The sequence below is a fragment of the Antechinus flavipes genome, chromosome 6, assembly GCF_016432865.1.
Source record: "Antechinus flavipes isolate AdamAnt ecotype Samford, QLD, Australia chromosome 6, AdamAnt_v2, whole genome shotgun sequence".
Lineage (NCBI taxonomy): Eukaryota > Metazoa > Chordata > Mammalia > Dasyuromorphia > Dasyuridae > Antechinus > Antechinus flavipes.
In genome coordinates this window covers 171762317-171785318 of record NC_067403.1, presented here as the reverse complement: position 1 = coordinate 171785318, position 23002 = coordinate 171762317, and the positions used below count along the sequence as shown (strand labels likewise).

At 35.1% G+C, this 23002-nt stretch overlaps 1 protein-coding gene across 1 annotated transcript in view; it reads left to right on the top strand.

Moving 5' to 3' along the window:
• The first annotated feature begins 12476 nt into the window (after positions 1 to 12476).
• The window catches only part of SLC25A31 (solute carrier family 25 member 31), a 34448-nt gene continuing 23922 nt past the window's right edge, over positions 12477 to 23002 (top strand). Inside the window, exon 1 of the mRNA XM_051964438.1 lies at positions 12477 to 12902. Coding sequence (XP_051820398.1) covers positions 12671 to 12902 — 232 coding nt within the window. The 5' untranslated portion in view covers positions 12477 to 12670. The remainder of the gene's footprint in view (positions 12903 to 23002) is intronic.

Here is a 23002-nt window from a genome sequence, read left to right as displayed (position 1 = left end):
CCTAAAACAGCATAGAAGGGGAACAAGGCTGTGCTTACTTATTGGTTCTATTTCTTTGGCAGTTACAGAAAAGACACTTGTGTTTTATCACTTGTTTGTTTGTCACTGATTTAAGGGTCTCTAGCTCCAGGTACTCTGGTTAAAATTCAAGGAATCAAACTGACTAATTCTTGGATTTCACACCAAAAGATGTGAACTAGTGAAAGACTGTTTCTCTTTTACCTTAGAATGTACAAATGACATGGAATTTGACCATCAGGTAAACTTTTTAAAAAATAAAAAATGTCAGTTTTGATATTTTCATGTATATTTAATAGAAAAGTGGCATTTTGAAGATGCTGTTATAAATTGTTGCCTCTAAAATATGTCTTTGTGTGTGAAATAATTTAATTTTGCATAGTTCTATTTCTCTAAACTGTATGAAAAGCTATTTTTATATTTTCTCAAATGTTTTAATAAAGATAAGTTGGAGATTTGTTCACCCAAAAAAATATGCTTGTTTGAATTTCATTTTATGTCTTCTTAATCAAAATGGTATATTCAGTTTTCTTTATTACAGTTTTTTACAGTTTGCAAGGCAAGAGTTTAAACACATTTTTACAAATAATAAAAACTAACTGATCTGAAGCTATCAGGAAACAGACAGGTGCTCCTGGAAAAAGGAAGATCTGAATTCCAGTGTAGCCTCAGACCTGTGGTAGCAGTGGAACTCTGGGCAAGTTACTTTATCTCTGGCTGCCTTAGTTTCTTCAATTGTAAAATGAGGATAGTATTGTTCTTAAATCCCAGGGGTACAAATGAGATTCTATTTGTGAAACCATTTTGTAAACCTTAGTACATGATAAGTAGTTAACTTTCTGTATTTCTAAATAAAATATAGACTTTCACTCTTTTTATTCTTTCCACTGCCCTCCATGTTTTTAGTGTACACTGTCTGCTAAAATAAGATATGTCTCCTAGTTGTAGTGCCTATTCTGGGTTCATAATTTACCTGATGATGTGTGTTTACATACAAATGAGGCATTAGTAGAGAAAGTCCTAGGCCAGTGATTTCAAATGCATATAAAAATTGAGAGGGCCACTAAACATTATTGTGGGATCCCTATGGTGACATATTGATTTAGAACACCTTATATTAACATTGTCTAAGTTCTGTTGTATTTTTTCCCCTTCTTGTACTCTGATGTTGTTGAGTCGTTTTTCAATTATGCTTGATATTTTGTGATCCCATTTCAGATTTTCTTAGCAAAGTTCTCCAACACATTTTATAGGTGAGGAAACGAAGGTAAACAGAGTTAAGTAACTTGTCCAAGGTCACACAACTAATAAGTGTCTGAAGCTGGATTTGAACTCAAGAGAATGAGTCTTCTTGACTTCTGGCCCAGCACTCTATCCACTGTTCCCTGGAACTATCCTTCTTGCCATCTATGTCTTAGCCAAATTGGCTTCCTTATAATTCCTCATAGACACTATATGTCTAAGTACTTTTGTATAAATAATCCCCCATGTCTGGAATATACTTTCTTCTCATCTCTGTATTTTAGAATCCTTACCATCTCATGGAACTTATACAAAAATTGACCATGTCTTAGGGCATAAAAACCTCAAAATGAAAGGCAGAAAGGCAGAAGTAGTAAATGCATTTTTTTTTTCAGATCATGATGCAATAAAAATCACATGCAATATAAGGCCAAGAGAAAATAGACCAAAAGTTAATTGGAAATTAAATAATCTAATCCAAAAGAATGAATGGATAAAACAGGAAATCATAGACACAATAATTTCATCCAAGGGAATGACAAATATGAGACAACATACCAAAATTTATGGGATACAGCCAAAACAGTTATAAGGGGAAATTTTATATCTCTAGATGCTTACTTGCATAAAATAGAGAAAGAGAAGATCAATTGATTGGGCTTACAACTAAAAAAGCTACAAAAAGAATAAATCAAAAGCCCCCAAATAGCAAATTTGAAATTCTGAAAATAAAAAGGAGAAATTAATAAAATTGAAAGTAAAAAACTATTGAATTAATAAATAAAATGGAGTTTTATGAAAAAACCAACAAAATAGATAAATCTTTAGTTAATTTGATTAGAAAAAGAAAAAGATAATCAAATTATTAGTCTCAAAAATGAAAAGGGAGAACTTTCTCCCAAGGAAGAGGAAATTAGAGCAATAATTAGAAGTTATTTTACCCAACTATATGCCAATAAATTTGATAATCTAAATGAAATGGAGGAATATCTACAAAAATATAGATTGCTCAGGTTAATAGAAGAGAAAGTAAATGTAAATAGTCCTGTTTTAGAAAAATAGAACAAGCTATTAATTCCCTAAGAAAAAAAATCTCCAGGGCCAGATGGAATTACATATGAATTCTACCAAACATTCAAAGAACAATTAATTCCAATACTATATAAACTATTTGAAAAAATAGGGAAAGGAGTCCTACCAAATTCTTTTTATGACACAGATACGGTACTGATACCTAAAACAAGCAGAGGGAAAACAGAGAAAGAAAATTATAGTCCAATTTCCCTAATGAATATTGATCCAAAAATCTTAAATAAAATATTAGCAGTGAGATTACAGAAAGTCATATAATATACTATGACCAAATAGGATATATACCAGGAATACAGGGCTGCTTCAATATTAGGAAAACTATCAGTATAATCAACTATACCAATAACCAAACTAACAAAAATCATATAATTATCTCAATAGTATATCCTAGATACAATATATGTGTGCAGAACCAAACAGTTCTCTCCAATACCCATTCCTATTAAAAACACTAGAGAGTAAAGTAATAAATGGACTTTTCCTTAAAATGATCAGTAGCATCTATTTTTTTTCTTTTTTTCTTTTTTAATAACTTTTTATTGACAGAACGCATGCCAGGGTAATTTTTTACAGCATTATCCCTTGCATTCACTTCTTTTCCGATTTTTCCCCTCCCTCCCTCCACCCCCTCCCCCAGATGGCAAGCAGTCCTTTACATGTTGAATAGGTTACAGTATATCCTAGATACAATATATGTGTGCAGAACCGAACAGTTTTCTTGTTGCACAAGGAGAATTGAATTCAGAAGGTATAAATAACCCGGGAAGAAAAACAAAAATGCAAGCAGTTTATATTCATTTCCCAGTATTCTTTCTTTGGGTGTAGCTGAGTAGCATCTATTTAAAACCATCAGCAAGCTTCATATATAATGGGGACAAACTAGAACCATTCCCAATAAGATCAAAAGTGAAACAAGTCTGCCCCTATCACCATTACTATTCAACATTGCATTAGAAATGTTAGCTTTGGCAATAAAAGAAGAAAAAGATATTAAAGGAATTAGAGTAGGTCATGAAGAAACCAAATTATCACTCTTTGCAGATGACATGATGGTATACTTAGAGAATCCTAGAGAATCAACTAAAAGACTACTAGAAACAATTCACAACTTTAGCAAAGTTGCAGGATACAAAATAAATCCACATAAATCATCAGCATTTTTATATATTTCCAACAATGTCCAGCAGCAAGAGATATAAAAATTCCATTCAAAATAACTGTAAATAGTATAAAATATTTGGGACTCTATCTGCCAAGGGAAAGTCAGAAACTATATGAACACACAACTACAAAACACTTTCTACACAAATAAAGTCAGATCTAATCAATTGGAAAAATATCAAGTATTCTTGGATAGGCCAAGTGAATATAAATAAAAAGGACAATACTACCTAAACTAATCTGCTTATTTAGTGCCATACCAATCAAACTCCCAAGAAATCATTTTACAGGTCTATAAAAAATAGTAACAAAATGTATCTGGAAGAACAAAAAGTCAAAAATTTCAATGAAAAAAATGCTAATGAAGCTGGCCTCCTTGTGCCAGACCTAAAACTATATTGTAAAGCAGTGGTCACCAAAACTATTTGGTACTGGCTAAGATAGATTAGTTGATCAGTGGAATAAGTTAGGTTCACAGAACAAAATAATCAAGGACTATAGCAATCTAGTGTTTGACAAACTCATTTATTTGACAAAAATTGCTGGGAAAATTGGAAACTAGTATGGAAGAAATTAGGACTCGACCTACATTTAACACCACATATCAAGATAGAATCTAAATGGGTTCATGATTTAGACATAAAGAGTGATATTTTATTAGAATTAGAAGAACATAGGATAGTTTGCCAGACTAGTTTACCTCTCAGATATGTGGAGAAGGAAGGAATTGGTGTCTAAAGAAGAACTGGAATTCATAATTAAACACCAGATAGATAATTTTGATTATATTAAGTTTAAAAGTTTTTGTACAAACAAAAAGAATGCAGATAAGATTAGAAGGGGAGCAATAAATTGGGAAATCATTTTTACAGTTAAAGGTTCTGATAAAGGCTTCGTTTCTAAAATAGAGAATTGACTCAAATTTATAAGAATTCAAACCATTCTCCAATTGAAAAGTGGTCAAAGGATATGAACAGGCAATTTTCAGATGAAGAAATTAAAACCATTTCTCGTCATATGAAAAGGTGCTCCAAATCACTATTGATCAGAGAAATGCAAATTAAGACAAATCTGAGGTACTACACACCTCTCAGATTGGCTAGAAAGACTGGAAAATATAATGATGAATGTTGTAGGGGATGTGGGAAAACTGGGACACTGATACATTGTTGGTGGAACTGTGAACCGATCTAACCATTCTGGAGAGCAATCTGGAACTATGCCCAAAGGGTTATCAAACTATGTATACTCTTTGATCCAGCAACATTTCTACTGGGCTTATATCCCAAAGAGATCCTAAAGGAAAGAAAGAGACCCACATGTTCAAAAATGTTTGTGGCAGCCCTTTGTGTAGTGGCAAGAAACTGGTAACTGAGTGATTGCCCATCCGTTGGAGAATGACTGAATAAATGGTGGTATATGAATGTTATGGAATAATGTTGTTCTTAAAAAATGACCAGCAGGATGATTTCAGAGAGGCCTAGAGAGACTTATATGAATTGATATTGAATAAAATGAGCAGAACCAAGAGATCATTATACACAGCAACAACAAGACTATATGATGATCTATTCTGATGAAGGTGGCTCTCTTCACCATTGAGATGATTCAAACCAGTTCCAATTGTTTAATAATGAAGAGAATCGGCTATATCCAGAGAGAGAGAGAACTATGGTGTGGACATAGTAATCTCACTCTTTTTGTTGTTGTTGGCTTGCATTTTGTTTTCTTACTCATTTACTTTCTTTTTTTGATCTGATTTTTCTTGTGCAGCAAGAGAATTGTATAAATATGTGGGGGAAAGGAGGAGAAAATCACACAAGGCTATGCAAGGATCAATGTTGTCAAATTATTCTTGCATATATTTTGAAAATAAAAAGCTTTATTAAAAAAAGATACATAAACCTATTTAACATGTATAGGACTGCTTGCCATCTTGGGGAGGGGGTGGAGGGAGGGAGGGAGGGGAAAAAATCGGAACAGAAGTGAGTGCAAGGATAATGTTGTAAAAAATTACCGTGGCATGGGTCAATAAAAAGTTATTTTTTTAAAAAAGATAAATAAAAAAATAAAAAATAAAATAATAAAAAAGAATCCCTATAGTCCTTCAATGCTACCTTCTATATAAAACCTTTCCAGATTACCCCAAAGGATAGTACCCTTCCCATCAAAATTAGTTTGTATTTTTTTTAATATATTTTATATTTATTTAGGACTATAGATGCATAATAGGATTGAGGTTCAAAAGAACTTTAAAGGCCTTCTAGTCCAACACCTTCATGCAGAAACTAAGTCACAGAGAGATGAGATATAATATTACAATAGACTATAAACTCAAGTTACAGCCAAAAATAGCCTGCTCAGCAAAACTGAATATATTCTTACAGGGGGGAAAAATGGATCTTTAATGAAGCAGGGAAATTCTGAGCACTAATGGAAAGACCAGAACTGAATAGAAATCTTTAAAGTTCAAACACAGGAGTGAAGAGAAACATAAAAAGATACATTTAAATGAGCAATGATGAAAGGAATAAACAAGAATAAACTTCTTATATTCATATATAGAGAGAAGATACATGTGTACTCTCTGAATTCTACCATCATGAAGAGAATGTACTGTTTCTTTTATTGTACCTTATCCCCAGCACCTGGTAATGTGCCTAGCAAATAATAGCCACTTAATAAATGCTTGTTGAATTAAGCTGAATGTAATTAAATAATAGAGCTATAATGAATAATCTATTCATAGTTTATTATTATCTATATTTTCCTTATATATTTTAGTTATTATTGATTTTTAAAATTTATTTAAAATATATTTTGTTTTAATCAGGCAAAATCCTCTTCTTCCTCTCATTCTAATCCTATACCCACTTGAGAATACAAAAAAAAACAAACCAAAAAACTAAATCCATTACAATTACAAACATATATAGTCAATCAAAACAATTTTCCATACTAGGCATGCCAAAAAAAATTTTGTCTCATGCTGCATTGAGTGACCTTTCTATCAAAAGGAGACAGGCAGGATATTTTATCATTAGTCCTATGGAATCCTAGTTGGTCATTACTTAGAAGGGTCACCTCATCCATCATCTCATAACCCACAGTTAGGAGAAGGTCCATAAACTAACAAAATAATGGCTTAGGATCTGCTTCAAAATGGGTTTGACCTTAATTGGCTTCAGAGTTGCTGGTTTTCTACATGTTTAGCAAGACTTGCTCTTGGCCCCTGCAAAGGATTGTTGGTATGTCAAGCAATTATGCTTAAAATAGCCAGTCGTCATACAGCTCTTCCCAATTACCCAGATAACTGGGGAACTCAAGCAAGTCCAGGTAGTTGGTATACTCATTTATAGATGCACTAATACACAACCATATGAAATATGCTCCATACCTTTAATGATAAGAGAAATGTACATCAAAAACAACCATGAATTTCTACCTTACACCTTCCTCATTGGCAAAAAGGACAAAAAAAATGAAGATAATGTTGAAGGATTGTGGGGAGATAGGAACACTAGTGACTCGTTGGTGGAGCTGTAAATTAATACAACTATTTTGGAAAACAATTTAGAATTACGCAAATAAAATCACTAAAATATATATAATGTTTGATCCAGAGATTCCATTATTAGATTATAATCCAAAGAGGTCATTGATTGTGATGACCACGTATTTAAAATCAGCCGGAATCAGGAATTCAGGTTAAGGGGAAAAAATCTTCAATCTTTATTGAAGGGAAGAGATGAATAAGGATTGCAATAGCAATATGGGCAAGAAAGATTGCAATAGCAATATGGGCAGCTGCGACAGGAAGCCAGCTAGCGGAGAGAGACCTGAGCTGAAAAGCCGTTGCAATGGCAATGTGAGCAGTCTCTCCTTCCCCTTCCTTTTCCACTCCCCTGCCTCCACCCACCAAAATCATCATTTCCTATACAACACATCAAGACTTGCACAAAGAGTGGACGGGGGCCATTCTTTCTCCAAGCTTATATATTAATAGAGTATGGTCCAATTACTATTTAGCCTCATGTGCTTGGGACCTCAGTGCATCAACTTGAGCCTCAGCCCATTACAATTGATGAAAAAGAATATATATATATATATATATATATAATAACATTTTTTGTGATTGTAAAACAAAGTAAATGCCCATTGTTTGGGGAATGAGTAAAAAGAATGTGGCACATGAATGTAATAGAATATTGCCACACTAAAAAATCTATGAATATAATAAAGAGAATGAAAAGATTTACATAATCTAATATAAAGTGAAGTAAGCAGTCAAGAAAACAGCACAAAAAAATTACTACAATGAACTGAACCAGCTACACCCAGCAAAAGAACTCTGGGAGATGACTAAGAATCATTACATTGAATTCCCAATCCCTATATTTTTGCCTGACTGCATTTTGGATTTCCTTCACAGGCTAATTGTACAATATTTCAGAGTCCGATTCTCTTTGTACAGCAAAATAATGGTTTGGTCATGTATACTTATTGTGTATCTAATTTATACTTTAATATATTTAACATCTACTGGTCATCCTCCATCTAGGGGAGGGAGTGGGGGGAAGGAGGGGAAAAATTGGAACAAAAGATTTGGTAATTGTCAATGCTGTAAAATTACCCATACATATAACTTGTAAATAAAAAGCTATTTTTAAAAATTTAAAAAAAAATTACTACAATGTAAATGAGAAAAAAACAAAAAAAATCAAAAGTGAATTCTAAAAAATTGTGAAGAACTAGAATATCTCCAAAGAAGATATGAAAAGAAGACATCTCTATCTTGCTACCCTTTAGAGATAAGAGGTCCACAGCTGTGGTATATTATACATATTTTCAGACTTTTTTGATATATTAATCAGTTTTTCTGGCTTTTCCTCTTTTATTTTAAAAAAATATCATATGGGACAGCTCCTTAGGAAAAAAGAGGAAAAGAATACTAAGAGAAATTTTGGTGATTTAAAAAAATCAATAAAATATATTTTTAAGAGATGTCCTTGAAGAGTGATATTATAACTAAATTAGAAAAACATAGGATAGTTTACCTCTCAAAAATGTGGGGAAGGAATTTGTGACCAAAGAAGAACTGAAGCTCATTATTGAACACAAAATAGATAATTTTGATTATATTAAGTTAAAAAGTTTTTGTACAAACAAAACTAATGCGGACGAGATTGGAAGGAAAGTGATAAATTGGGAAAACATTTTTTACATTCAAGGGCTTTGATAAATATAGAGAGAATTGACTCAAATTTATAAGAACGCAAGCCATTCTCCAATTGATAAATGGTCAAAAGATATGAAAGGCAATTTTCAGATGAAGAAATTGAAACCATCTCTAGTTATATGAAAATAGTGCTCTAAATCATTATTGATCAGAGAAATACAATTCTCAGATACCACTACACACCTCTCAGATTGGCTAAGATGACAGGAAAATATAATGATGAATGTTGGAGGGGATGCGGGAAAAACTTGGGCACTAATACATTGTTGGTAGAATTGTGACTGGATCCAAACATTCTGAAGAGCAATTTGGAACTAGGATCAAAAAATGATCAAACTGTGCATATCCTTTGACCCAGCATTGTTTCTACTGGGCTTATATCCCAAAAAGATCTTAAAGGAGGGAAAGGGATCCACATGTGCAAAAATGTTTGTGGTAGCCCTTTTTGTAGTGGCAAGGAACTGGAAACTGAGTGGAAACCCATCAATTGGAGAATGGCTGAATTAAGTTATGGTATATGAATGCTATGGAATATTATTGTTCTATAAGAAATGACCAGGGTGATTTCAGAGAGGCGTGGAGAGACCTACATGAACTGATGCTGTGTGAAATGAGCAGAACCAGGAGATCATTATACACGACAATAACAAGATTATATAATGATCAATTCTGGTGGATGTGGCTCTTTTGAACAATGAATTGATTTAGACTAGTTCCCATGACCTTGTGATGAAGAGAGCCATCTACAACCAGAGAAAGGACTGTGGCAACTAAGTATGGATCACAACAAAGTATTTTCACTCTTTTTGTTGTTTGCTTGAATTTTATTTTCTTTCTCATTTTTTCTCCTTTTTGATCTGATTTTTCTTGTGCAGCAAGATAATTGTATAAATATGCATGCATATATTGGATTTACATATATTTTATCATGTTTAGCATATATTGGATTACTTGCCATCTAGAGGAGGGAGTGGGAGGGAAGAGGTTGGAATATAATATTTTGCAAGTCATTGTTGAAAAATTATCTTTATATATGTTTTAAAAATAAAAAGCATCAATAAAAAATTAATAATAAAAAGAGGTAATCTCTTTGTCTTAGGATAACTGTTCAATGACCCAGGCTCAGGGAAAATACACATAAACTGGCAACCAGGCAGTTGTGGTCCAAGCCTCAGATTCACTTAGACAAGCCTATGTCCTTGCTGTCATGTATCCCTGTTGTGATGGAAATCTTTTATTTTTCTTTTATTACACCTTAGTATGACATTTTCTATAGATATTTGGTGGACTGAGTTCTGTTCATTTTATCCTTATTTGGCTAAAACCTGACTCATGGAATGATAGAATTAATGGAAGACTTTTTGACATTCCTGAGATGGTAAGCCAATGGGGAATTTGAGTTTCCAAAGGATTCTCTTGATTTAGGCTCAGTAGGCACATAAATCTCTCTTCTCAATCATCCCATTGTGAATCCTCTAAATATAATTGAATCTGATTTACTTTCCTATAGAGTCTGTTTAAATTTGTTTCCTTAAGGGACATATTTTAACTTTTGTGGCCTAAGAGCATGTTGAAATTGCAACAAAAGAAAGAATTATTTCTTTCTCTGACAGAATTTTGTCTATAAAAACCCTTGAAAAATCCTAATCTTTGTTCAGGTTTATTTTTCTAGTCTCTGAATCTGTGCTAAAGCATAAAAACCCAGCTGTGCAATCTCTGCATTGTGGTAGTTTTAGTTAAGCAGCAGTAAATGAAGGAACTCAAAAAAGAGATAATTGTCCTATAGCACCTTCAATGTATTACAGAGAGTGAGAAGGGAGGGAAATCCTCTTCTCCTCCACTTCCCTGCCCCACCTTTCATGAAAGTTCCAGGGAGAGCTAGCTGTATCCCAGATGCCTAGAAGGAAGCTGGAATGAAGAAAAGAACTGATTCCTCAATACAGTTTTGTAGTAGTTCAGATTCCATACTGGAATACCATCATTTAACAAGTTTTGTTTTGATTTTTCGGTTTGTGTTTGTTTATTGTTTGTTTTATTTTATTATATAAGCAGTAAGCTAGCTTATTCTCTATTTTTTTAATAGTATTCTTCCAAATTGAAACTATTCCTAGCCATATGAAAAGATGCTCCAAGTCACTATTTATCAGAAATGCAAATTAAGACAACTCTGAGGTACCACTACATATCTCTCAGATGGGCTAAGATGGCAGGAGAAGATAATGACGAATGTTGGAGGGGATGTGGGAAAACTGGGACACTGATACATTGTTGATGGAATGAACAAATCCAACCATTCTGGAGAGCAATTTGGAACTATGCTCAAAAAGTTATCAAACTGTGCACACCCTTTGATCCAACAGTGTTTCTACTGAGCTTATATCCCAAAGAGATTTTAAAGAAGGGAAAGGGACTTGTATGTGCACGAATGTTTGTGGCAGCCCTATTTGTAGTGGCCAGAAACTGGAAACTGAGTGGATGCCCATCAATTGGAGAATCTCCACATTCAATCTCTACAATTCTCTGTCCGGATGTGGATGGCACTTTCCATCACAAGTCCATTGGAATTCCCTTACATCAAATCCTTCAACAGTTAAGAAAAAGTCTGCTTAAGCAAAGCATGGAAAGCACACTCCACAGCACTTGACCTGGCTCCCTCATTTATCCACCAAATTGGGGGGAGGGGGAATGGGGCAGAGTTTAGTGGCCATTTGACCCTAGATGACCAGAAAGCTACACCAATGTGTCTCATAGTCCGCAGCTTAATTAGCCCCTTGGGCCAGCTCTTTGCATGCAGGGGATTGTCTGTCATTTTTCTCCCCGTTTCCCCCTACATTCTGGGGTTCACATCTGTGATTTCTCGGGTGCAGGAAATGGGTTTTGGGCTTAGGAGGCTGCTCTAATTCTAGCCTGGGATTACTGTAAAAATTTTAATAGGCATAATGACGCCTCAGAAATGGACCATTGCTACAGGCTTTGAATCCAGGGTCCTCAAACTTTTTAAATAGGGGGCCAGTTCACTGTCCCTCAGACTGTTACAGGCCGGACTATAGTAAAAACAAAACCTTTGTTTTGTGGGCCTTTAAATAAAGAAACTTCATAGCCCTGGGTGAGGGAGACAATCGTACTCGGCTGCCACATCTGGACCGTGGACCGTAGTTTTAGAACCCCTAGGAAGAAAGTGTAGCACTGTGTGTGTCTGGTGTACGGGAGGGGGGAGGGGAAAGAGGAGATTGTTAAATTTTACCAAGGTCCCGGATACAGCCTGAGGCTAAACTCTTCCAAAATTAGGTGAAGCAGGCTGGAGGATTGCTCTAGGAGCTGTAGCCCCTCTCCTCCCGCACCTCAATCCCGCAATATAGAAGCAAACCCCAGCAAGGGTGCCCAGGCCAGCTTCCAGGCCTTGTACATTTTACTCGCATGACCTGGGATTACAAACAGGCCCTTTAGGCGGCCCTTACTGCTAACTTCGGATCTCTGTAAAATAGAGGGGCTAGGCCTGCGTCTTTATTCCTAGAAAGTGGCAATTTGCCCCACCAAAAAAAAAAAAAAAATTGCACCTCCCACCACTGACAAGCGTGCGGAGTTCGTTTGCAAGCGCGCTCCGCTCCAAGTAAGGGTACCGCGGAGGCCCTCTTCACGCCAGCGCCTCCAGACTCGCGCATCTGCGTGCATGAAGAACTGAGGACCACGTGGCCCCCACGACGCCCAGGCTAGGCAGGCGGTTGGAAGCGCTTGCGCGGCGCAGCCAAGCTATCCTATGCGCCTGCGCGGCTCTCTCCCGCCGCAGCGCGCACCTCCTTCCCGCCAGTGCGAAGCGAGAGTAGAGGCCGTTTTCTTCCGCGACTCCGCCTTCCGGCCCACTCCGCCAGCCCTCCGCCACCCGTCCCGACCCGCAGAACCCCGTAACCCCTTCGAGCCATGGTGACCAAGAGCAAGAACAATCCCGAGAAGCAGCAGCTGCTGGACTTAGCATCCTTCGGCAAGGACCTCCTAGCGGGCGGCATCGCGGCCGCCGTGTCCAAGACAGCGGTGGCGCCCATCGAGCGCGTGAAGCTGTTGCTGCAGGTGCAGGCGTCGTCCAAGCAGATCAGCCCCGAGGCGCAGTACAAGGGCATCGTGGACTGCTTCTTGCGCATCCCACGCGAGCAGGGTACGGGCGGATGGAGAGGGAGGGCTGGGGGAAGGGCAGCCGGGCGGGTTCCCGAGCCTCGGGCAATGCGGGCGACCTACAGTCAGAAGATCGTGGTGGTCTTGGAGCTCAGCTGCTTATCTTATAGAGGAGGAAGCAGGGCAGGGACTTGATCACTTTTAGGTAATGAGGCACAAAGCCAAGATCATAGAAGTCCTCCAGAGGTAGAGCTGGACATTCGGAGTTTGGGGGCTAGTCCCCTTTTGGCAGTTGCAGACCAAAGAAGAGAGCTTCTTGCCTCGTGCTTTAATGGGGAAAGGGTCACAGAGCCAGCATGCTAAGGTTCTAGATTTGGAGTGGGAAGTCACTGCAAAATTACTGAAGGTGGTGCTGCACACACACACCCTTTATTAATACATTATTGTCGTTTTTATTTTTGTTGTGGAGTTGGTGTGCCTGTGTTTTTTCCATTGGTTCTGCTTATATCACTGCCTTGGCTCATTCGAGTGTTTTCATGATTCTCCAAGTTTCTCATATTTGTCCTTTCTTGTATTGCAATAATAATCCAAAACATTCAGGTCCAGTTTCCCTAGATGGTAGCAGCTACCGCTCTTCTCCGTTTTTACCCGGCCCAAATCCATATGCACGTATATGGGCACATATCACTATCCATATTTTGGTGTTTATGGAGTCTTTTTTTTTTTTTTTTCTGTCTCTGGCCTTAATGGGATACAGGGACCCAGTTGTGTGATCTTTTAGGCAAAGAGTATGAAGTTAATCACAAAAGTAAGTGAAATAGGTGCAAAGTAGTTAAATACAAGGCAATTTGGGAGAAAGAACAGTAGCAGATCATAGTTAGAACTGAACCGGATCTTTTGAATCCTCTAGCTTAAGCCCTTCACCAAAGTGGGGCAAGGGAGGAGCAAATTGGGATCTTCAAGTCAGTCTTTAAGAGGGCACTTGGTGATCCTGGACAAGTCACAACTCTTTAACTCAGTTCCTTCATCTGTCCTGTGACCTAGGTAAGGAAATGGCAAACCATTCCAAGTATTGCCAAGAAAACCCTAAAATAGGATCATAGGGTCCTACGTGATTGAAAAAAAACGACTTTTAGAGCAGTAATGGACCTTCAAAGTTATCTAGCTCAACTCTGAAGAGAGTGCCCTGAAAGGACTGAAAGTTCTGCATTGTTTACTTTGCTACCTAACTGCCTGGTAGAGACAGTGACTAGGAGCAAGATGTGGCTCTGGACAGTGTTTGGAAGAGAGGTTGCTTGGAGGACAGATGAGTTCTGCTTTGGACATACTGAATTTCAGATGACTGCAGGACAGTACAATATCCATTGTCCTAAGTGTTTGAAAGTGTGGGATGGGAGCTCAGAATGGTGATCAAGACTCATGTGATTAGAAACAGTAATTGACTCTACAGGAGAAGTAAGGAGAGCCCAGAGGGTACTTCATGCCACTGGGCGTGACATGAAGGAAGAGGGAGAAGTGCTCAGAAAAAACCAAGAGCTGCCTTTGTTCCAGAAAGGGGGTGAGGAGTGCGAAGGACCAGGCGGGGGAAGCAGCCTTCCCCTTGTCTGTTGAATCAGCCGACTGGTGACTTTCAAGGAGAGCAGTTTCAGTCGAATGAAGAGGTTGGAAGGCTTTACAGTACGAAAGGAAGCAGAGAGACAGACTGATTGTGGATGACTAGCAAAGAGTTTACCTGAGAAGAGGAAGATAGAGAAAAATAGCTCATGGGTTTGATGGGATCCTAGCAAGTTTTTTGAGTGATGTGTTTGTGGGCAGCAGGGAAGGAACGAGCAGATAGATAGGGAGAGAATGAAAATTGCAGAAATAGAGGGGATGATGGGGCAGTCTGCTGGAGGGCCTGGGATCAATAGTACATGTTTAAGGGTGGGGTTTGTCAATCAGAAGGGCTACCTCATCATCACACTGGAGTGAAGGAGGAAGTAATGAAGGGGGGGTGCAGGAGGAGTGCTTTTTTTAAAGAAAAGAGGGAGAAAAGTTCTTGGGGAATGGCCTTAATTTTCTCAGTAAAGTATAATATTAAGTAAAGTTCTCAGCTAAGAAGGTGGGTGCAAGGCTGTTGCATAGGAAGTTTGAAGGGAAAAGAGGAGGTTTGTGCTAAGTAGTAGGTACTGTTTTCCAACCCAGGTCTTCCAAAGAGGAAGCTGGAAGGGACCTTTCACATCATTTCGTCCAGCTCCCTTCTTTTGTAGGTAATGGCCCAGAACTAGAGGGAGCAGGGGAAATGGTGACTTGCCCAGGATCTCACTGTGACAAAGCTAGGATTCAAACTCAAATCCTCATATTCCAAACCAAGCACTCTTTTTTTCTTAAAGGGGTCTCTTCAAGGCCATCTAGACCAATCTCTTCTTCTCTGTCCACTATACCAACTAACTGCCCCTTTTAAAAAATCCCTTCATTTTTACAGAGATAAAGACAAAAAAAATAAGTAGTATGGTGTATTGAAAAAACAACCTGATTTGGTATTAGGAGATCTGACTTGCACTGCTTATTCATTTGTGTAGTCTAGAGAGAGTTAATTTTATTGGGTTAAATTAAGTAGTGTATAAGGCCATGGTTCTTATTCTGGAGCCAGTAAACTTGTTCTTTTAAATTGTATTAACATTTCTTTTTTCTAAATAGGATTTTTGACATTTATTTTTGTAAGTTTTTTTTTTAATTTTACACTTAAATACAGAATGAGAAAAGGGAAAATAGCATATACACAACAGACTCTAAGATGATTCAATTTAAAACAATAAATTTATATTTTTTAAAAAACCTATATAATACACCTTTTGTTATTTTTATGATTGATGTAATCAATTACTTTAATAGTTTTCCTTATATTAAACCATCCTTAAATTCCTGGTATAAATGAACCCACTTGGTTATAATGTATAATCTTTGTAATATGTTGTTATAATCTTTTAGCTAATATTTTATTTAGGATTTTTGCATCTATATTTTCTTTCTCTTTTCCTTGTTAGGTATTCAGTATCACATTTGTTTCATAAAAGGAGTTTGATAGGACCTCTTCTTTGCCTATTAGTCTGTTTTTAAATGTTTGCTAAAATTCACTTGTAAATCCATCTGGTCCTGGTGCTTTTTTCTTAGGAAATTCATTTATGACCTGCTCAATTTCTTTTTCTAAAATGGATCTGTTTAGATACTCTATTTCTTCTACTAAACTGACAGTTTATATTTTTGTAAATATTCTTCTATTTCACTTAAGTTGTTATTGGCATATAATTGGGCAAAATAATTCCTTATAATTGTTATTTCATTTTCTTCAGTGATATATTCACTCTTTTCATTTTTGATGCTAGTAATTTGGTTTTCTTCACTCTTTTTTAAGAATCATATTAATCAATGGTTGAGCAGTTTTATTGACTTTTTCATATAAATCATATTAACCAACGATTGAGCTATTTTATTGACTTTTTCATAATAGTTTTATTTCAATGATTTTCTTACCTTCAATTTTATTAATTTCACCTTTAATTTTTTAGGATATTCAATTTAGTGCTTAATTGGGGATTTATTTATTTTGTTCCTTTTTAAATTTTTTTCATTTCATACCCAGTTAATTGGTCTGCTTTCTGTTTTTTATTGATATAAACATTAAGATACTGTATTAATATTTCAGTATATTTTCTCTCCTTTGTACTATATGCATTTAATTTGTTAAAAGTTTTTTTCTGTTGATTACTTTTGTTTTCTCCAGCCACTATTCAATAAATGAAAAAATAAAACCCTCTATACTTATCAGCATAGTCTGGCAAAACATTCTCTTGCCATGTCCAAAAATATATGATTTATTATGTTTTAAAACTCATCTGTCAGGAAGTGACATTTCATTTTTGTTCTTTTTGACTTTTGTTTTATCATTTTACCGATCAGTTATAAAGTCAGTTATTTTTTTTTCTAACGTTCTTACCCAAATATTTCTCTTACTTGTGCTCACTTTGCTCTTAATCAGTTTATAAAGGTTTCCTCAGTTTCCTATGATTTGTACATTTCATTATGTTCCCATACCACAGTCAGGTTAGCTCTTCCCCAACAGAAGAACATTTCTTAGTCCCATTTTGGGTTGCTACAAAAAGAGCTGCTTTACTTTTTTACTACGCACACACACACCATTTTCTTTTCTGATTGCTTTAGAGTATGGGCCTAGTAGTGGTACAGCTTGATCACAAGATCTGGTAACTTTTTGGGATGAGAGGTGTTTTTCCAGCAGTTTTGGTCAAAGATAAAGTCCTATCCTTCTTTGATTGGGATCTTTGAATTTATTAACATCATGCTACTGTGTTTGTGTGCCTATTAAGGTTGTGTACCCAAACTGTTAGAATGATTGACCTGGCATATTGTTTGTTTGCTTTATTAGCACAAAATTATTTTAATGAAAACTGCTTTTTAATGTGATTTGAGGTTTGGTACTGTCAGAGACCTGCTTCCTCCCCATTTAAAAAAAAATTTCTTTGAGATTCTAGACATTTTGCTCCTTCATATAAATTTGATAATTGTGTTTTTTACATCTATAAAATATTGATCTGAGAGTTTGATTTGGCACAGCACTGAGTAAATTCATTTTGTATTATTGTTGTTTTTATTATAACAGCTACTCATGGGAAATTAATGTTTCTCTAATTATTTAGTTCCATTTTCATTTCTGCAAAGAAAATTTTGTAGTTAGATTCATATAGTTTCTGGGTAATCTTGGTATATACACTCCCAAGTATTTTATAACTTCAATAGTTTTGCTGATTTTTTGCTGCTGATAATTTATATGGATTCATCTCTGCAACTTTGCTCAAGTTATTAATTATTTCAACTAATTTTAATTGACTCTAGAATTCTCTTAAACATATTATCATATATATCATCTGCAAAAAGTGATCATTCTATTTCATCCTTACCTATGTTTATTTACTCCATTTCTTTTTGTTGTCTTATTGCTGTAATGAGCACACTTGCTTTCCCCTAATCTTAATAAGAGGACTTTCTTTGTGTTGTCAAAATTACATAGAATGTATGTGATTAGATTCCGATAAATACTTTTCACTATATAAAGGAAAGATCCATTCCTATAATTTCTAGAATTTTTAATAAAAATGAATATTGGATTTCATCAGGATACTTTTCAGCATCTATTTATATCATATGGTTTTTATTACTTATCTTAACATGGTTTATGTATTGTAATCATCATTATGTTCAACTTATTCTATATTCCTGGTATACCTCAATTCTAGTCATAGCATATAATTTTTCTTATATGTTGTTATATGCCTACTTGATGATATTGAATCTGAGATGTTTGCATGTAGTTGTGCAAAATGGTTCTTAATAGTTACTTTTATTTTATTTTCATCCATTGTGAATTCACTCTTTTTTCATTTTTGATACTGCTAACTTGATTTTCTTTTTTTAGAGTCAAATAGCCAATGGTTTGTTTCTTTTCAAACTACTCCTAGTTTTATTTTTTAGTTTAGCGATTTGTTTGCTTGCTTTTTAATTTTGAATGTTATTGATCTGTAATTTTTCCGTATTTCTATTTTAATGTTTAATTAGTAGTATTTGACTTGTTGGGCTGGAAGGTTAGTTAAAAAAGCTAACCCCTAAGTTGCCTATCCAATTCATTGATCTTCTATTTGCCTCTTCTGTCTGATATAAGCATTTAGAGAAATAAAATATCCTCATATGAAGTACTGCTTTGCTTGTATTCCACAAATTTTGATAGGTTGTCTCATAGTTGTCATTATCTTTAATGAAATTATTGATTATTTTTATGATTTATTTTCAGACTGATCCATTATTTAAGGTTGTTTAGTTTCTAATTAGTTTTTCATCTATGCTTCAAAGGCCTTTTGTTGAATGTCATTTTATTACATCATGGTTAGAAGATGCATTTAATATTTCTGTTTTTCTGTGTTTGTTTATGAGATTTTTATGCCCTCCCACGGAAAGATTTGGTAACAGTTAAGGAATAGGTATTCTTTTTATTTACATTCAGTAATTACTGTAGATCTAGGCTCTCCTTTGAAAATAAAAGTTCTTTGAAGTCCTCAATACCTTTCCTGTTTCTCTTTTAGTTAAATTAGTCTAAATCTAAAAAAAGTAAAACTGCACTAATCCCTTTTTTCACCAAGCTATGTACATGTTACTCAGCTCCCCTTTGAAGAGGAAATGACAGCATCTTTCCACTGCTGTTGGTTGTACCACAGTACTCCAATCACAGTATTAACTACTGCTGATCTCCAGCAGGGCCAAGTCTTAGTTCTAGCCCCCAACCTGGAGAAAGTTGCCTTGGGCATGATTTGCCAGGTCCCTGGGGTCTAAAGTGAAAGACCCAGGAAGCATTAGTCCAAGGTCAGCCACAGGTTGGTTAGGGAACTAGTTGAATGCTTATTGAGACAATTCATGGCCTGCACCTTGTTACTTAGGTCTTTTCCCTCCCAGTTAAGTTAGAGATTGTGCATTCATCTGATGTAAGTAGCTGGATGAATTTTCTTAATGTTTGAAAAATTGTCTTATAGCTTATTATTATTATTTTCAGTGAAAACTTACTAAAATGTGATATGCTTCTTTAATCAGTTTGTGGAACAAACAAAAGGAACACCTTTTCTGGGTGATTAAGAGACATTCTTAAGAATATTATATCCCATGCTTACTATATCTCTGCTTTCCCTTGTTACTATAAATGTGCTTTTCTAGTAGCCTCTCCTCACGTGTTGATTCGCTACTGCATTTGCTTTTAAGTAACTGCACAAGTTTGTACTTTGTGTAAAACAGAAATAAATGGTTCTGAGATAGAGAACCTGAGTGATTGCTTTGAGCAAAAGGCATAACCTATGCATTTTCTGTCATCTGTGTTAGCTGTTCATAACACATTTTCTTTCTGCATGATAGACACTGTTCTAGAATGGATAATTAAAACTGCTACATAAAGAGCCTATGATTTAAATTCTCAAATATTGTGTATATTTGATAGTTATTGTAAATGGAATTTCTTTTTCTATCACTTCTTGCTGAGTTTTGTTGATAATATACCAAAAGGTTGATTATTTACAATAATGGTAAAAATGGACATCCTTGTATACAGCTTTGATATTATTGGAAAGATCTCTAATTTATCCCCTTTACACATAATGTTAGTACTTAGATTTGGGGGTAAAGGTAAATTTTTATTATGTTTTCTGTTTCTTACGTCATCATCATAATCCCTATTATCCTTTTTCCAATCCTTCCAACAAAGCCATCTCATATAACAAATAGTATTTCTAGACAGAAAAATAAATCAGTACAACTAATCAATAACATTGTGAAAGTATGAAAACATGTAGATTGTAAACAGCTTTAAAATCAACAATTTCCATTAAGAATAAGGGATGGGGTTGGTATATCCTCTCATACCTCTTTATTCAAATCCTGATGGATCTTTATAATTTTGTTATATTAATTTTTTGTGCATAGTTCTTTCCATTTACATTGTTTTGGCTACTGTATGTAATATTTTCTTGGCTCTGTTTTTCTCTGCATAAATTTATATAGTTCTCTCCATGCTTCTTTATATTCATCATACATACATCATTCTTATAACACAATAATATTCCATAACATTCCATAACATTTTACCACAGTTTAACTATTTCTAATTGATAGGCATGTACTTTACTCCAGTAAAGTATTAGCTATTTTGTAGTATGTGGGGACTTTCAATAGTTCTTTAGGGTATAAGCCCAGTAATCGTTACTGGTTCAAAGGGTATGACCATTTTAGTCACTTTGCTTAATTCCAAATTGCTTTCCACAAGAATTTTACTGATATTTCTCAGTTCCACAAACGATATGTTAGGGCACTAGACATTCCATAACCCTTCCATTATTGACTACTGCCATTTTTTAAAGTTATTTTCTCTAGTTTTGAGTATAAAGAAAAATTTCAGAGTCATTTTGCATTTTTCTTATTAGTTATTTGGAGCATTCTTTCATGTGTTTGTGAATACTTTTCAATCCTTTTGGGGGCTGTTTATTAATATCCTTTGACCACTTTTCTATTGGAGAAAGACTATTAGTCATACATGTATGTATATGCATGTATGTATGTACAGAAATTGTGTATCTTAAATATCTTGCCTTTATCAGAGAAATTTGATTCAATTTTTTTTCCCTTTTTATCCAGCCTACATTAATTTTTTCTTTATTGTTAATTGTCTCTATCTCATGTTTGGTTAAGAATACATCTCCTAACTGGAAGCTTGAGTGGATGCCCATCAGTTGGAGAATGGCTAAATAAGTTATGGTATATGAATGTTATGGAATATTATTGTTCTATAGGAAATGATCAGCAGGATGATTTCATAGAGGTCTGGAGAAACTTACATGAACTGATGCTGTGAGTGAAGTAAGTAGAATCAGGAGATCTTTGTACACAGCAATAACAATATTATATGATTATCAGCTCTGATGGACATGGCTCTTTTTAACAGTGAGGTAATTCAGGACAGTTTTAATGGACTTGTGATAGAGAGCCATCTGCACCCAGAGAGAGACTGTGGGAACTGAATGTGGATCACAACATAGTATTTTCACTTTTTTGCTGTTGTTTGCTTATATTTTATTTTCTTTCTCTTTTTTTTTTTGTTTTGTTTTTTATCTGATTTTTTTCTTGTGTAGTATAAGATTCGTGGAAATATGTATAGAAGAATTACACATGTTTAACATGTATTGGAATACCCTCTAGGGAAGAGAGGAGGGGGGGGAATATGGAACACAAGGTTTTCTAAAAGTAAATGTTGGAAATTATGCAGATGTTTTGAAAATAAAAGGCTTTAGGGACAACTAGGTGGCTCAGTAAATAAAGCACCAGTCCTGAAGTCAGGAGGACCTGAGTTCAAATCCTAAATCAGACACTTAACATTTCCTAGCTGTGTGACCCTGAGCAAGTCAATTAACCTCAGTTGCCTCAGGGGAAAAAATAAAAAATCTCCTATCCATAATAGTGATAAGTGTATCATCTGCTTCTCTTCTTATTTTTTATATAATCTATAATGTTAAGGTCATATATTCATTTAGAATGGGTTGTAGGATATGGTATGAGATACTGGTCTGAGCCTGATTTCTGCCACACTGCTTTCCAGTCTTCCTAGAAGTTTTTCTTGAAGATTTTTTAAGTAGTTTGTGTTTTTCATTTTACCAAACACTGGTTTATTGAATTCTATTGTTATTCAGTCCTACTTGTCTAGTCTGTTCCACTGATCTTTCTATTTAACTAATACCAGATGGTTTTGATGACTTTTATTTTGTAAAATACTTTAAGGTCTACAAGTGCTATTGACACCCCTTTGTCCTTACTTCTTTTCACCCCTGACATTCTAGCTCTTTTGTTTTCCCAAATGAATTTTGTCGGATTTTTAAAATGTATTTTATTTTAAAAACAGAATAAGAAAAATAGAAAAAAAATGCAAAACAAAATGAAACAAAAGAGAACACTGTTGTGTGCCCAGCAGAACATTAGGGAGAATTCAAAATATAGAACAAATTACCAGTTCAAGAAAGTGTGTGTGTGTGTGTGTGTGTGTGTGTGTGTGTTTATTAGAAGAAATTATAATCATGAGTATCTATCTTTACTTGTAAATTGTTCTTTTGCTGAATAAGTTATGGTATATGAATGTTATGGAATATTATTGTTCTATAAGAAATGACCAGCAGGATGAATACAGAGAGGCCTGGAGAGACTTACATGAACTAATTAATGCTGAAGTAAAGTGAGCAGGACCAAGAGATCATTATACACGGCAACAAGAAGACTATATGATGATCAATTCTGACAGGTGTGGATCTCTTCAATAATAAATCAATTCAGACAAATTCCAATTGTTCAGTGATGAAGAGAGTCATCTACACCCAGAGAGAGGACTGTGGGAGCTGAGTATGGACCACAATATAGCATTATCATCCTTTTTATTGATGTTTGCTTGCATTTTTTTTCTTTCTCAGGTTTTTTTTTTCCTTCTAGATTCAATCTTTCTTGCACAGCAAGATAAATATGTGTAACATATTTATACATAATGAATAACATTTATATTATACATAATAAATAGAA